We start from the raw sequence: 16,633 nt of genomic DNA on the forward strand, positions 1-16,633 counted from the left end.
GCCTTGACTGTACCCTAGTCCGTGTGGCAAGTGTTGCTAATTGGAAGGAAAGCACCAACGGCACAATTAGTTGCACTGATCAATGTTGGCAGGTGAGATATCAGCTGAGCTCGGTCTGTGGTTGCTCTACAGGCTCGAATTATACAATTTGCACTTATACCTCGCCTTTCAAGTGGTGGGGGGTGGGGGGGGGAAGAGGTGGGGGAAGAGAAACATCTGTCTTAATAATAATAATAATCCTTGCACTTGATACGGCGCCTTATCATGTTCGTCAAGATGTCTCAAACGCTTCACATGATTTACTGTAAAGTGGAGTGACTGTGTCAATGCAAAGATTATTATTATTTTTAGCTTTTCATAACTTTTGAGATGGAGCTCAGTTTGTCTTTTCGTGTCCAGCAAGTTTATGTGACCTGCTCAGGGTACGAGAGAGGGAGAAGAGAGAGAATAGATAGCAGCACAAAGGTGGAGGGGAAAAATCAACCACTTGTGTTGGAGGGAGGGGATGGTGGTGGGGCTTTAGGGACCGTCTGACACAGGAACGAACAAACCAGCTGGAATAATTATTCCGAAGCTGCAACAGGGAAGCAGCTCGACCCCAGAGAATCTGAGCTCGGAGCCAGGCTCAGTCAGACGATTCCTAGCAGAACAGAGCGTGGCAGTGTGAAGCCACAGGGCTCGTCTGGTGCTGCCTCCTCCCCGGCTCACTCGCTCAATTACTGCTCTGCCAGTCAACGGGAAGCAAATGCCACGTCCAACCATTTCGCTTCGGAAGCACGAACATGCGGGGCGGGTGATTTTGAGGTTCAGGCTTTTCCCCGACGCTACCCTGCACAAGGGGCGCAAAGCAAATGCAAGTCCCGTGCTAAGGACCTTCCTCTTCGACCGTGCTTTCGGCCAACCACCCACCCCCACTGCCCTCCACCCCTCCTGACCCCAACTCGGGTCCAAACCTCCTGGTTGTCCAGAGCCCCGGGACTTCTTTCCGATGATTGTTAACGGTTTCTTAACGAAAAGAAATCTGTCTATACGTCTCGCACACTCAAACCATTTCCTTCTCCCTCTACCCCACCACCCCTGCTCCCTTCCCTCCTACCCCAATGTTGATTTTTACACAGCTGATTCACCTGTACTACACAGGAGCATCAGCCCAGACCATGGGCTCAAAAGTAGCCCAGCTGTGGAACTTGAAGCTACTTTCGGGAAGAACGAGACACAGTGAGAACGATGGGGGAAAAAAAGTCCCGAATCCAATGAATGTTTTCCACTGAATACTAATGATTCAGTCACTGCTATTCCAGCTCGTGCCTAATTACAGTTTAACCCATGGAGGGTTCATTAGAAAGTCTCCCTCCGCTCAGCGGTGCTCACTGGAGCGATCCAGATCAGCTCTGAGTGTCTGATGTCAGGGAAGGGGCTCGATGTCTGGGTTCCAGGGAATTAAAGATCCCGAAGGCATCTGAGAGGAAATCGCTGGGGACATTGCTTGTGTCTGACTGGATCCTTGACCAGGATTGTGGAGTCCTGTAGCTCAGTGGTTAGAGCAAGTGAGAGGACTCGGGTTCGATTCCCAGGCGGGGCAAAACATTAGGCAAGTTTCCTTACTCCACACGCCCCCGTTTACATAGCAGTACGTAAGAACCCGGTTGATTGGAGGATCGCTTTCCAGGGGAAATAATCCCTCAAAAAATAATAATAATTTGGTCATTCAATCCATGACTGTGTGTGGGACACTGCTGTGCACAATTGGTGTTTTGCCCACAAAATACACAGTCACTCCACTTAATATATTCTATGAAGTGCTTTGAGACGTCTCAACCACATGAAAAATCACGATATCAAATGCGAGTATTATTATTATTATTATCTTTAACGCCCACCTGAGCAGACAGAGACAGCTCCTCAGCATAACATCTCACCCAAATATGGTGTTGCCCCGAGCGCTAAACTGGACCATCAGCCTAGACCACGGGCTCAAAATCCCCAACGTGGGTCTTGAATCTATAACTTTCTGACTCAAGAGGAGAGAGCGCTACCCACTGAGCCGGGCTGACACTGATGTAAGAGGCTGGTGGAATGAACACGTGTCTGACGCAGCCAGACAGCTTGCCGTACACGAGCACAAATCTACGCACAGCAGCAACCAAACAGGTACAGCAAACAGCGCACGGCTGAGCCTCCGCCCTCCCTTCCCTCCTGGCTTGAACTCTTCGCAAACTGGAGACTGTTTTCGCTGCAGACAGAAAAGGAATTGCCGACGACATTCACGACGTGAGCAACGCACAGCGGGAGCTGAGGCAACCTCTTCAGGGAGACCTTTGACGCGCTGAGAATATCAGATGAAAACTCCTCAACTGCTGCTCCAATCAACTTGAGGGTTAATTTAAGGAATGATTGCCAATGACACATTGTTCTATTCTGTTAAAGGGATTTGTTTAGTCCAAAAATACACAGTCACTCCACTTTACTGTATGTCCTGTTAAGCGCTTTGAGGCGTCTCAATGACGTGATAAGGCCCTATATCAAATGCAAGGATTATTATTATTAATATTTGCATCTGAACTCAGCTGTGGGAATGAAACTGCCATTGTTAAATCTCTCCGAATCAATTCAGAATGGCCAACTCCGGTTAAGTACAATGTGATAATAATCCTTGCATTTGATATAGCGCCTTATCACGTCGTCGAGACGTCTCGAAGGCGCTGTTCGGAGGAATGTTCCTGTGACTGTTTAACCTGGCGAGAGCGAGTGTCCAAGCCAGCAATCCAACAGTGGAAACAATCAAAGCTTTTAACAATGAAATAAATAATCCTCGCGTCTGATATCGCGGTGGAGAGATGCTTCGCAGGGTTTCACCTTAAACCGTAATGAATGTGTATTGTTTAAGCGAATTTAAGGGAATATTGTGTGAGTGTGTGTGTGTGTGTGGGGGGGGGGGGGGGGGGCAGACGGGGGGGGGGGAGAACGGGAAAATGAAAGGCAGAGGGACTAAACCGACAGCTCTTGCAACACAGCCGCGATGGATTAATAGCCTCAGCTGAAAGATTCTCTGATTCTGCGACTGAAGCAATTTCAGTCCCATCTGCACAAGGACAGAATAAAGAGATACTCCCCCCCCCCCCCCCCCCCCGCTATTCCCTTTCTTCAAATTCAATTCCGTCGCTGAGTTTCTCTTCATTATCTCAACCGGGATCAGGGGTCTACAGCTGACCTCAACCCCAACAGTCCCCCAGGAACCCGGCTCGCACGTCTGATCAGCGCCATAGATGTTTTCAATAATTCCCAAACACACACACAGCGAGCTAGACACACACACCTATCCACACACACACACACACAGCGAGCTAGACACACACACCTATCCACACACACACACAGCGAGCTAGACACACACACCTATCCACACACACACACACAGCGAGCTAGACACACACACCTATCCACACACACACACAGCGAGCTAGACACACACACCTATCCACACACACACACACAGCGAGCTACACACACACCTATCCACACACACACACACAGCGAGCTACACACACACACCTATCCACACACACACAGCGAGCTAGACACACACACCTATCCACACACACACACAGCGAGCTAGACACACACACCTATCCACACACACACACACAGCGAGCTAGACACACACACCTATCCACACACACACACACAGCGAGCTACACACACACCTATCCACACACACACACAGCGAGCTACACACACACTTATCCACACACACACAGCGAGCTACACACACACTTATCCACACACACACACACACAGCGAGCTACACACACACACCTATCCACACACAGCGAGCTACACACACACCTATCCACACACACACACCTATCCACACACACACACACACCTCACCACACACACACACACCTATCCACACACACACACCTATCCACACACACACACCTATCCACACACACACACCTATCCACACACACACACCACCACACACACACACCTATCCACACACACACCACAACACACACCTATCCACACACACACACCTATCCACACACACACCTATCCACACACACACACACCTATCCACACACACACACACACACCTATCCACACACACACAAACACCTATCCACACAAACACACACACACACACCTAACCACACGTACAAACACAGAGCCAGAAAGGCATCCCAAAACAGACTGGATTATTTTCGGAAAGTGCCAGAGATTCTCACAATGCCTGACTGCATACTTGTCACCCACCACTGTAATTAATTGTGTTTCGCATCAAAGGAAATCACAGTCATAACAGAGAGAAATGTACATTTTAATTAGTATTGATCTGATCACGGTGTTCCACCTCTTGGTGAATCCAGGCGGGATCGGCATTGAGCTCCCCATGTCCCCAATTACTGCCCTCGTTGATTCTGCACCTAATTTTTCTTCTTGTTGCTATTCAACACCTTGAGCACAGTCATTCTTCACATTCTCCCTCTCTCCTCCTCTCACTGACTTAAGCTCAGTCCAGACTCTCACCACTGGATCAGAAAGTTATGAATTCAAGCCCCACGTGAAGATTTGCGCCCACAGTCTGGGCTGACTCTCTCGTGCGGGGGTGAGGGGAGGCGGGAAGGATTTATTATTTTTTTTTTACCCAGAGAGTTGCTGTGGTCTGGAATGCACTGAAAGGGTCGGTGGAAGCAGCTTTCAAAAGGAATTGGATAGGTACTTGAAAATGAAACATGTGCAGGGCTACGCTGTAAGAACAGGGGAGTGGGGACTAGTCGGCAGCTCTTTCAAAGAGCCGGCACAGATACGTTGGGCCGAATGGCCTCCTTCTGTGCTGTAAGATTCTATGGTTCTATAATGAAACTGTCGGCTCGAAATAAAGGAGGAAGGGAGAATGGTACGAACGGGCGTTCAGAGCCAGTTAGGTGGGCAATGGCTGTCCTCAGGCCGTGAGGAACAGTCAACGATTAAACATTTTGCAACTGGATCTGTGTGTGTGGGGGGGGTGTGCAGCCTGTGAGCCTCGGAGGCTGGTGTTTTATGGAGATTGTGATTACACTGACCATTCACACACAGCAGCTGGGAGCACTTGTACCTGACAGTTCAGACAGGAAAATGATGATGAAGTACGTGTGAGTCAGACAATAGGTGAGAGACGAGAGTATAAAGGAACATTATACCATAATGGCATGATTGGGGACCCGATGGAGGGAGCGAGGAATGTCAATATAGGAAGTGGCGATAAATGTCTATCCCATCATTTCCCCTTTAACCCTCTCATGTCTGATTCGTCCTTCATAATAATAATAATCCTCGCATTTGACATAGGGCCTTATCACGCTTGAGAGAGTGTGGACGCTCAGCTTAGAGGGAGCTTTACTGTGTCTTTAACCCTGATGTGGGAGTGTGGACGGACGGTAATGAGGGAGCTTTACTGTGTCTCTAACCCTCGCTGACACTGACTTAGTGCTGGATTGTAACTGAGTGCCTGAAAAGGGAAAGGGTTACATTTACTAGCACTGACATGCTCACCTCAATCAGCAGGAAGTTTACTAAATGCCTGAAATGGGAACGAGGGCAGGAAGAGAACGTGAAACTGCTGCCGAATAAAATTCAACGCTGATCTCATCTCAAGACAACTGACACTCTGGAGGATACAGCAAACTCGTGACCGCAACACATCCCGATTCAGAGAGTGAAACACGCCGAGTTCCAGCTCTCTCTCTCTCTCTCTCCAGCCCAGAATAGCTCTGGAGGCTGAAGACGATAATAATAATCCTCACCTCGGATACAGTGTCAAGAATGACTCAAACCACTCCACTCAGTTCCGCCCATAAAGCACACAGTCACTCCACTCTACAATACAGCCCGTGAAGCGCTTTGAGATGTCTCAACAACGTGATACGGCGCTGTGCCAAATGCAACGATGATGATTATTATTATTACTAAGCTTCTATAAAGTGTAGTGACTGTCCATTTCGTTAACGAACGCGGCAGCCAATTTGCACCCAGCAACGTCCCACAAATAGTAATGAAGTGAGCGGGCGATTGTATCTGGGGGATGGTCGACCAGGACACCGAGAGAGAGAGAGAGAGAGAGAGACAGAGAGCAACTCCATTCTCTTTTCCAATAGTGCTGCAGGAGATCTTCAACATCCACCAGAACAGGCCGACAGGACCTCGGATTAACGTCTCATCCGAAGGACGGCTCCTCTGATAATACAGCGCTCAAAAGACGCCAGGAAACCACATGTAATGAGGAACGGTGAGCTTCAGTCACACAGGGAGAGCGGTGAAGGGAGGGAGACAATTCCTTTAAAGACCAGGTAACAATACAAGGCCCTCCACAGAAGCCCTGGTTTACGCATTATTCAGCCCCCAAGCCAAGCCCATGTAAATTTCAATTTGTTTGCCACAGTTACTTTCCCTCTGGCCTTTGGCTTGCTCACATCCTACATTAGATGTGACTGTTGCTATAGCGTTTGTGTCAAACGAACATTGAATGCCCTAATCAGCCTCAATCCCAATCGCTTTACTAACGCACAAGTATTTAAATAATATCTCTGCCCTTGTTTATGGGCCCTTCGCTCACTCTCTCCCCAGTTTACTCTCCATACCGCCTTCACCCCCCCCCACCTCAACTTGCCCCCTGCATACACTTGTCAAACTCCCCGCCTATAAAGCTTTATAGCACAGCCTTACAGCTAATGGATGGGAATAATCCATCAGGACCCTTTGGGAGGGTGGGAAGCGAGAAAGGGTTACCAGGAAGTGGGGTTGAGACCAGGACACTGGGACTCATTTCCACCGAGCTGGATGCTATGATGGGGGTGTGGTGGGGGGACAGTCGGGTGGGTGTTCTGGAGGGAGGAGATCAGATCCGATCCAAATCAGTGATGCCCGTCACTGGTTAGACAGGTTAAGCTGCTCCGTTGGCCTCTGCAACAAGTTTCCATTTATAATCAATATCATTATTATCAGTTGCGCTTCGTAAAGCGCCTTGAGACGTTGATCCTCAGCAGGAGAGACGCTCTATACGTTAGTGTCGCTGTGCGTGGGACGTGGCTGCTGAGCACGGATTACACGGCCCCGCTCTCCTCCGCGACAAGATCCCACTTCGTTCCGAGTATGGCCTCATTCTGCAAAGCGCTTCCAGAGATTTCTTTCGCGCGAAAGAGTATTTACATAAACATGAGCTGTTGTTGATCAACGCTGGAATCAATTTGATTTGAACTGATTTGCATGAGCGGGGATTGGAGTGAGAGCACTCCTCGCAGGAGGTGGGAGGTTGGGGGAGGATAAGATTCTCCTCGGGCTGATAATTCAGTTCATATCAAATCGATTCCAAACTGGCTTCATCAACAAGGGCTAAAACCTCCAGCTCTTGACCCTGTACCAAACCACAACAGCCAACACCGTTTAGTTATTTCAACACCAACAAACAGCCTGACTTGCAGCTTCATTTAAAATGACCTCCCCCCCACCCCTCCCTCCCTGATCGGGTTAGAGCACTCGCCTCGCAAGCGCGAGGACCTGGGTTTGACTCCCGGGCAGGGCGAAACATTAAGCAAGTTTCCTTACTCCACACGCCTCTGGTTACCTAGCAGTAAGTTGGAACCTGGTTGTTAGTTGGTTGGTGGATGGCTTTCCAGGGGTAATAATCCCTCCAAAAAAATAATAACTTGATCAGTCAATCCACGACTGTGTGTGGGACGCTGCTGTGAGCAATTGGCTGCCGCGTTCGCCCACAAATATACAGTCAATTCACTTTACAGTGTGTTCTGTGAAGCGCTTTGGGACGTCCTCCCATCGTGAAAAGCGCTATATCAAATGCAAGGATTATTATTATTATTATAATAACTGACGTCAACATACACTGTGATTGACCGGCATTTAACACGAAAATATGAGCCATGTATCAGTGCTCCCTCTCAAGTCAGTGCTTCCGCACGTCAGAACCATCAGCCGTGCACCAGATGTGAGTGATGAATGTTGACGCTTTGCTATCGATTGCTCGGAGCGGGTTGGGACCAGGCAACGCAGCACTAGACAGAGGACACGCGATGTCACATGCAGGCAGGAGCTCGCAGCCGGTCAGCAAACCGAGGGAGCCAGGGAAAGATGCTGTCAGACGAGGACAAGCTGGCTTCTCTTGCCCAGTTTGTGTTGGACGGTTACAGTTCGGGTGACTCGAATGAACACGAGTCCATGGTTTCTTCTCTCTATCTTTACAGCTGAGAGTCTGAGACTGAGGGCGAGACAGGGTCTAAATCCCTGACTTGTCCAGTGCCTCGGGACATCCTCCCGACGTGAAAGACACTGTGCAAATGTAATTTGTTGTTATTGTTGTGGGAGGACGTATAAATAACAAAAGAGTGTTACAAAAACAAAAATTTGTCCAACAAACACACAGTCGATTCACTTGGCAGTGTATCCTGTGAAGCGCTTTGAGACGTCTCGAAGACGTGATGAGGCGCTGTATCGAATGCCAGGATTGTTATTGTTATTATTATTATTTTAAATCACTTTGATTTAAACCTTCAAACTGAACTGCAGCCAACAGCAGCTGCTGAGCCGGGGGTTTCAGGGACGGGTTTTGACGTGCGGATCACGAGACAAGATTTAATCAGTGTTGTTTGTTACATGTCAACCAAAGACATTAGCATTGAATAAACCACAGAACAGTAATAATAATACTCTTTCCATTTAATACGGCGCCTTATCATGTTCGTTGAGGCCTCTCAAAACGCTTCCCAGAATATACTGTGAAGTGTAGTGACTGTGTGTTTTTGTGGGCGAAACGCGGCAGCCAAGTGCGCACAGGAGCGTCCCACAAACTGTCATGGATTGAGTGACCAAATTAGAGTAGGGTCTACAGCAACAGGAACAGTCCTTACATTTTACACAGCGCCTTTCCTGGCAGAACGGCATCTCAAAGCGCTTCGCAGGACATCGTGTAAGGTGTAGTGACTGTGCGTTTTGTGGGCGAACAAGACCCAAATGGGTGACTCCCTCTGGTCTGGGGTGGGGGCAACAGATGCCGTTTCAGCGGAGCCTGATAACAGTGGTGTTATCTCTGGTCCTCGAAGCTTTATAACTTAATCCTGTTTCTTAGTGAAATAATTACGTTCGCTGCATGTTAATGCCCGCAACTCGTTCCGAATGTTTTGTTCCGAGTGCTAATCGCTTAATGATGAATTTGCAACCGGAGGTTCTGAGATGTTGTCGGGTTTCTCTGGAGCTCGCGCCCTAATCCCTGAACAAGCAAACAAATAGCGCGGCTGGAACCAGGGGAGGCAGGAGGAGAGCAGTACATTCCCAACGTTTCATCAGAAGATGCAGCGGGGAGCAGGGAGACAAAGCCAGAGCTGGTGTGCTCCCCAGCTGAGCTACTGATTTGCCTTAAACGACTGCGAGGAAGTCCTGAGGAGAGTTTATTTTTCTTTGCTCAGCCGGGTGTCTGACACATGCGGAAACCCATCACTGCGGCTTAAGAGTCTACAGACCCGACTGAGAATTTCCACATATGTGCGCCACCTACTCATGGCAATTTCCCTGCGTCTCGAATGGAACGGGCACGCACACTGTCTCTCTCTCTCTCTCTCTCTCTCTCTCCCTCGGGATGGAAGCACCCTGCTTACCTAATTCCGGAGAGTCTTAGGCTCAGGTTGGAGAGAGCCAGAGAGTGCGTTGGGGGAACTGCTGGAGTCTAACCAGCTCTAACTGGACGAGTCCCACCAACATGGGGCTTGAACCTTCTGACCCAGAAACAAGAACTGTTGTGGAGGAAGGATGGGGGCAGAAGGGAGGACAATCACTCATAGGAACAGGAGGAGGCCATTCAGCCCCTCGAGCCTGTTCCTCCATTCTATTAGATCATAGCTGATCTGTACCTCGATTCCAATTACCCGGCTTCGCCCCACTTATTTAATATAGGGTTTACAAAGCAGAAAGCTGGGGTCAAGCCTTACGGCCCTCAGCCTTGAGATACCCAAAAGGGAGACAAATAGACAGACCGACCGCCAAAGCCTAAATCAGTTCAAAAACCCACCGCAAAGAGACCGAGTGATCGCAGGACTCTTAATTAAATAAGCTAAATAAACAGGTCGGTATTTGCTGACCATTACACAGAAATGAACTTCCCCAAACCTGGGTAAACTGTGGAGACTGGGTATAGTTTGCTGACAATGGTTTCTCTCTCTCTCTCTCTCTCCGCTCTGAGAGTTAATAATAAAGTGCCACACTCCCCCCCCACCCGACACACACACACCACTGGGTCCCTTTGTGATTCCAGCCCACGCGCCTCTCACACACTGACCGACAAAAACACACACTCCCCCACTTGCGCCTCAGTGTTTGTCAAGATGACCATGTGCTTTGTGGCAGCTCTGGTTAACCCCCACCCCAATATACACACACACTGCGCCCCCTCCTCCCGCACACACACACACACTGCCCCGCCATATACACACACTGCCCCCCCCCCAATAAACACACACACTCAGACAGTTTCGAAGGCGTGATAAGGCGCTGTATCAAATGCAAGGATTATTATTATTATTATTATTATTATTATTATTATTATCAACAGAAGGTCTCCCCACACTGTACATTCCACGGAGCCCTGAGACGCGCCTCATCCCAGGCAGTGGTTGCCCCTTGCAGTGAGTTTGGGGGGGAATTCTCTACCCCCTTACCCTCAAAACCCACCCCACCCCACATACACCTCCACAGCCTCCTGTAAACTCTCTCTCTGCCCCCCCCCCCCCCCCACACACACACACACACACACACTTTCCCCCCTCTCTCTGTGCATTGCAAGTCAAACATCTGTGTGTTAAAAAAAACACATCTTTAACTTTCTTTCTCAGTTTGGGGATTTTTAACAGTATTTTTTTTTACAGTCTCTCTCCCCCTCCCCTCTTTCTCTCTCCCCCTCCCCTCTTTCTCTCTCCCCCTCCCCTCTTTCTCTCTCCCCCTCCCCTCTTTCTCTCCTCTCTCTCCCTCCCCCACACGTCTCATAGAAAACTACACTAAATAAAGAAAAGTGCTCTCTTTCTCTCTCTCTCATTCTTTGTGAGAAGGGCTGAATCAGCCCAGTCCTGTCCTGTGTCGGAATAAAACTCCCACAGCTCTGCTCTCAGTCCAGACTCCTGTTGCCCCTCTCTCCCCCCTCTCTCCCCCTCTGCCTCTCCCATTCTCTCTCTCTCTCTCTCTCCCCCCTCTGTCCCCCCCCAAAAAAAAACAACACACAATAACAATTACAAACTCATTTTAACAGATAAGAAAACCAACGGAATAAATATTAAATTGCTATAGTATATATATATAAACAATTGTATGGCGTTAGTCTCGATTCAAGGGGGGGGTGAGGGGACAGAGAGGGGGGAACAGAGAGGGGGGGAGAGGGACAGGGAGAGGGGAGGGGACAGGGAGAGAGGGACGGGGGGGGAGAGGGACAGGGAGAGGGAGAGGGGACAGGGAGAGGGGAGAGGGAGAGGGGAGGGACAGGGAGAGGAGGGAGAGGGGAGGAGGGACAGGGAGAGGGAGGGGACAGGGAGAGGGGGGGAGAGGGGACGGAGGGGGGAGGGAGAGGGGAGGGGGAGGGAGAGGGACAGGGAGAGGGGAGGGGGGGAGAGGGGACAGGGAGAGGGGGAGGGGGGGAGAGGGGAGAGGGACAGGGAGAGGGGAGAGGGACAGGGAGAGGGAGAGGGGAGAGGGAGAGGGAAGGGGGAGGGGAGAGGGACAGGGAGAGGGGAGAGGGACAGGGAGAGGGGACAGGGAGAGGGGAGAGGGAGAGGGAGAGGGACAGGGAGAGGGGAGAGGGACAGGGAGAGGGGAGAGGGACAGGGAGAGGGGAGGGACAGGGAGAGGGGGAGAGGGAGAGGGGAGAGGGGACAGGGGAGGGGGAGAGGGACAGGGAGGGGGAGAGGGACAGGGAGAGGGGAGAGGGACAGGGAGAGGGGAGAGGGAGAGGGAGAGGGAGGAGGGGAGAGGGGAGAGGGACGGAGTCCTTACCCAGAGCTGAGTTAATGATGAGAGGCAGGAGAACAGGCAAAGCACCACCAGCCCAAACCATGGCGATCTCTCTCTGTCTGTGTCCCTGTGTCTTTCTCTGTGTCTCTCTCTGTGTCTCTCTCTGTCTCTGTGTCTCTCTGTGTGTCCCTGTCTGTGTCTCTCTCTGTGTCCCTGTCTCTGTGTCTCTCTCTGTCTCTGTGTCTCTCTGTGTCTCTCTCTGTGTCTCTGTCTCTCTCTGTGTGTCTCTCTGTCTCTTTGTGTCTCTGTCTCTCTGTGTCTCTCTGTCTCTCTCTGTGTCTCTGTCTCTCTCTCTGTGTCTCTCTGTCTCTCTCTGTGTCTCTGTCTCTCTCTCTGTGTCTCTCTGTGTGTCTCTGTCTCTCTCTGTCTCTCTCTCTCTCTGTGTCTCTCTCTCTCTCTGTGTCTCTGTGTCTCTCTCTGTGTCTCTCTGTGGGAGTGAGAGGGGATGTGAGCAGCAAAATAATTAATCTGGAAAATGGTTTATAATTCTCCTTCCGAACCCTCTGGTCCGGGACTGGGATCCGGTCCCGAAATACAGCCACAGCATCACATCCCAACACAGCAGTGTCTGTCTGTCTGTCTGTCTGTCTGTCTGTGGGTCTCTCTGTCTGTCTGTCTATGTGTGTGTGTGTCCCCCTCTGTCTCTCTCTGTGTGTGTGTGTGTGTGTGTCCCTCAGTGTAATGGACACGCGGCTGTACTGCCTCTTTCTCTACGTCTCCTCTCTCTCTCTCTCTCTATCCCTCTCTTCCTTTCTTTATCCCTCTCTCTCTCTCTCTCCCTTTTCCTGTCTGTCCTTCTCTTTCTTTCCTTTTCTCACTATCCTCTCTCTCTCTCAATCCCCTTCTTTCTCTCCCATCCTCCCTCCCTCTCTCCTCTCGCTCTCCCTTCACCCTTTCTGTCTATCCTTCTCTTTCTCTCCTTCCCCCTCTCTCCCCCTCCCCCCCTCTCTCTCCCCCTCCCCTCTCTCCCCCTCTCTCCCCCCTCTCTCCCCCTCCCCTCTCTCCCCCTCCCCCCTCTCCCTCTCTCCCTCTCCCCCTCTCTCCCTCTCTCTCCGGAGTGCAGATCAGTGGGAATGTGCTCCACGTTTCCCTGTGTCCCATTCACCATCCAATCCATCGTCATTCATTCACACATTCTCTCCAGTCCCCCCCTGTCCCCCCCAGTCCCCCCAGTCCCCCCCAGTACCCCAGTCCCCCCCAGTACCCCAGTCCCCCCCAGTCCCCCCAGTCCCCAGTCCCCCCCAGTCCCCAGTCCCCCCCAGTCCCCAGTCCCCCCCAGTCCCCCAGTCCCCCCCAGTCCCCCAGTCCCCCCAGTACCCCAGTCCCCCCCAGTACCCCAGTCCCCCCCAGTACCCCAGTCCCCCCCTGTCCCCCAGTCCCCGTTACCCCAGTCCCCCCAGGCCCCCCCAGTACCCCTGTCCCCCAGTCACCCCAGGCCCCCCCAGTACCCTGTCCCCCAGTCCCCCCCAGTCCCCAGGCCCCCCAGTACCCCAGTCCCCCGCAGTCCCCCAGTCCCCAGCCGTACCCCTGTCCCCCCCAGTCCCCCCCAGTACCCCTGTCCCCCAGTCCCCCCAGTACCCCAGTCCCCCCCAGTCCCCAGTCCCCCCCAGTACCCCTGTCCCCCAGACCCCCCAGTACCCCAGTCCCCCCAATCCCCAGTCCCCCTGTCCCCCCAGTCTCCCCCCCAGTCCCCCAGTCCCCCCCCAGTCCCCCTCAACACACACACACAGCCCCAACACACACACACACACACAGCCCCAACACACACACACACACACACACAGCCCCAACACACACACAGCCCTGACTCACACACACACCCACACTCGCAAAATGCTAAATAATCCTTAAAATGATGTACCCCAAAACCAAACCACCCCGCAGTGTCCCATCCCAGTCGTGAAGCAAGTAATCCTTTCAAAAATAATCCTAATAACTTTGGTCACTCAATCCACGGCTGTTTGTGGGAGACGCTGCTGTGCGCAATCGGCTGCCGCGTTTCGCCCACAAACTATACAATCCAATTCATTTCGCAGCGTATCCTGTGAAGCGCTTTGAGACGTCTCGAAGACGTCAAACGTGAGGACTATTATTCTTTATTACCATTATTAAAGCGATAAAGCCAAAAATTAAATAAGAATGATCAACCGAGAAAGTTTGGGTAGAGGAAGGAAGGTTCTGGGGGGAGAGAGAGAGAGAGAGAGAGAGGGGGGCAGTGGAGGAGAGAGAGAGTCGTGAGAGACGGTGGGAAAGACAGTGAGACACGCTTCGAAGTAACAAAAACACATGTCGGCCCAGCTGTTTCAAAACTGAACGCTTCTCTTCTGGTTAACATCAAAGAGCTGAGCCGGGAGCGGTGAGCTGAGGGCGAGGCTGAGCTCTCAGTTTCACGCACAGCGGAATCACGACAGAGACAAACAACGTGCCTTTTTATAGCGTCTTATCACATCGAAATGCCTCAAAGTGTAACCTTCTCTCGCTCACAGCCGGGTCCTGCAATCAGCCGCAAAGCGGATAAACACATTTATCCGGGGATCGCCGGCCAGGACACAGGGTTACGGAATCTTTAAGAGTCATCTGAACCGACACAATGGCCTCAATTGATTAATAATAATATAATATTGATAATAATAATCCTTGCATCTGATATAGCACCTTATCACGTCTTCGAGGGGTCTCAAAGCCCTTCATGGAATATACGTTATCATGAATTGACTGTGTATTTTGTGGGCGAAACGCGCACAGCCAATTGCGCACAGCAGCGTCCCACACACAGTCGTGGAATGAGGGACCAAATTATTATTAGTTTGAAGGGACTAATACTCCCGGAAAAGCCATCCGCCAATCGACTAACAACCGGGTTCCAATTTAATGGCAGGTAAACGGAGGCGCGTGGTGTAAGGAAACACGGCCAACGTTTCGCCCTGCCTGGGAAGCGAACCCAGGTCCTCTCGTTTGCGAGACGAGCGCTCTAACCACTGAGCTCAGGAGAGAGAGAGAGAGAGAGAGAGAGAGGAGGACATTTGAGACTGAATAAAATCCTGCAGATCTTTTCCCCGATTGTTAGTGAGTGACTGGCAGCCGAGACACAGAGCGAAAGCAGCCGAGCTCCCCTTTTGAGTCGAACCTTTTATCACTGTGTCTTTGGTTGGGATCAGCGGGGATTGGATAAAAAACTAAATAATTTACAAGGGTGTATTTGTGATATAAAATATTTCAAGTGGGGGGGGGAAAAAAAATTCCGATCTTTACAGAAATAAATATCCCCAGGCGTCTTTAACCAGCTGGCCGTTTTATTTATTTATCACTTTTAAATATTAATTCATGTCTCTTTGCGGAGATGTTATATATTGATAATAATTAGGTAATTATTTCGGTAATGTAGCTGGTAAGAGTCTGATGCGTTCTGGGAGTGCAAATATACCGTTAACATCCATTCCTGGCAAGTTATGGCCAGTTCAGAGCAGAGGTTTGTGCCAGAATAGAAGTCACCGGGATTTCCTTTCAGAATACCCATCGACAGACAATCTTCTCATTACACCATTGAGCTGTTTCTGCCTCAACCACCCGTCCTGGTAACTCATTCCAGCTGTTTGCTTTTGGCCGACCGAGCGTCTAACACACGCAGAAGCCCATCACCGTGCTTCAAGACATCGGTGCCCGTGGGACAGAAGTGGCCCTCAGAGCCGTCAAAAACTGCCCCAACCCCCACGCCCCCACTCCCCGCCCCCACCCCCACCCCTCACATCAGCACCAGTCTAAGTAAGTCCTTGTTCGATCGGTTACAGGGTTTTCTTTTTTCTTTTTGATTTTCTCAATGATACTAACCCTGGCATTTGATATCGCGCCTTATATCACGTGTTCGAGGCGTCTCAAAGCCCTTCACAGGATATACGGTAAGTGAACTGCCCGTGTATTTTGTGGGCGAAATGGCTCACTTAGCAGTTTGGAACTTTCCCGGTGTCTGGAATGGAATACGCACTCTCTCTTCACGGAGGGACGCACCTTGCTTACCTGATGCCGGAGAGTATCTGGGCACAGGTTGGTGAGAGCCAAGGCTTAGGGACACTGTGGAACTCTCCCCAAACCAGGGGCAGAGAAGCATTAAATTGAATTAATAATTGGACACGTTATTTTTTTTTAAAAAAGGCGGTATTTTAACGAGCAGCGAGGTCTCCCTGAACAGGGGAGGGTGAGAGGAGACCTGAGAGAGGGTTTTCAAATTATAATTTAAAGAAAATTATTTCCATTGGAAGGTGAGTCAGTAAATGAAGGGTCTTTTCAGGGATTTACTGTGGGAGCAGAGGGAGAGGGTTTGAAGAATTTGTTTACGCAGAGAGTTGTTAAATAAAAATAATAATCCTTGCATTTAGCGTCTTATCACGTCTTCGAGACGTCTCAAAGCGCTTCGCAGAATATACTGTGAAGTGAATTGACTGTATATTTACCTGAAAAGGATAAATAAAAAAAAAGGTGTGTGCGCGAGTGTGTCTGCGTTTGCGTATGTGTGTTTTGGGGTCTATGCGTCTCTATATTTGTGTGTGTGTGTGTTTTTTTGGGTTGGGGGTGGGGATTGTTGGCCAGGACACTG

The 16,633-nt window shown here is 50.5% G+C and overlaps 1 protein-coding gene across 1 annotated transcript in view; it reads right to left on the bottom strand.

The window, feature by feature from the left end:
- Positions 1 to 12,120, bottom strand: part of robo3 (roundabout, axon guidance receptor, homolog 3 (Drosophila)) — an 87,322-nt gene extending 75,202 nt beyond the window's left edge. Inside the window, 1 exon segment of the mRNA XM_042343889.1 lies at positions 12,025 to 12,120. Coding sequence (XP_042199823.1) covers positions 12,025 to 12,085 — 61 coding nt within the window. The 5' untranslated portion in view covers positions 12,086 to 12,120.
- Between the last annotated feature and the right edge of the window lie 4,513 nt (positions 12,121 to 16,633).

The sequence above is a fragment of the Callorhinchus milii genome, unplaced genomic scaffold (genome assembly GCF_018977255.1).
Source record: "Callorhinchus milii isolate IMCB2004 unplaced genomic scaffold, IMCB_Cmil_1.0 Scaffold25, whole genome shotgun sequence".
NCBI classification, from domain to species: domain Eukaryota; kingdom Metazoa; phylum Chordata; class Chondrichthyes; order Chimaeriformes; family Callorhinchidae; genus Callorhinchus; species Callorhinchus milii.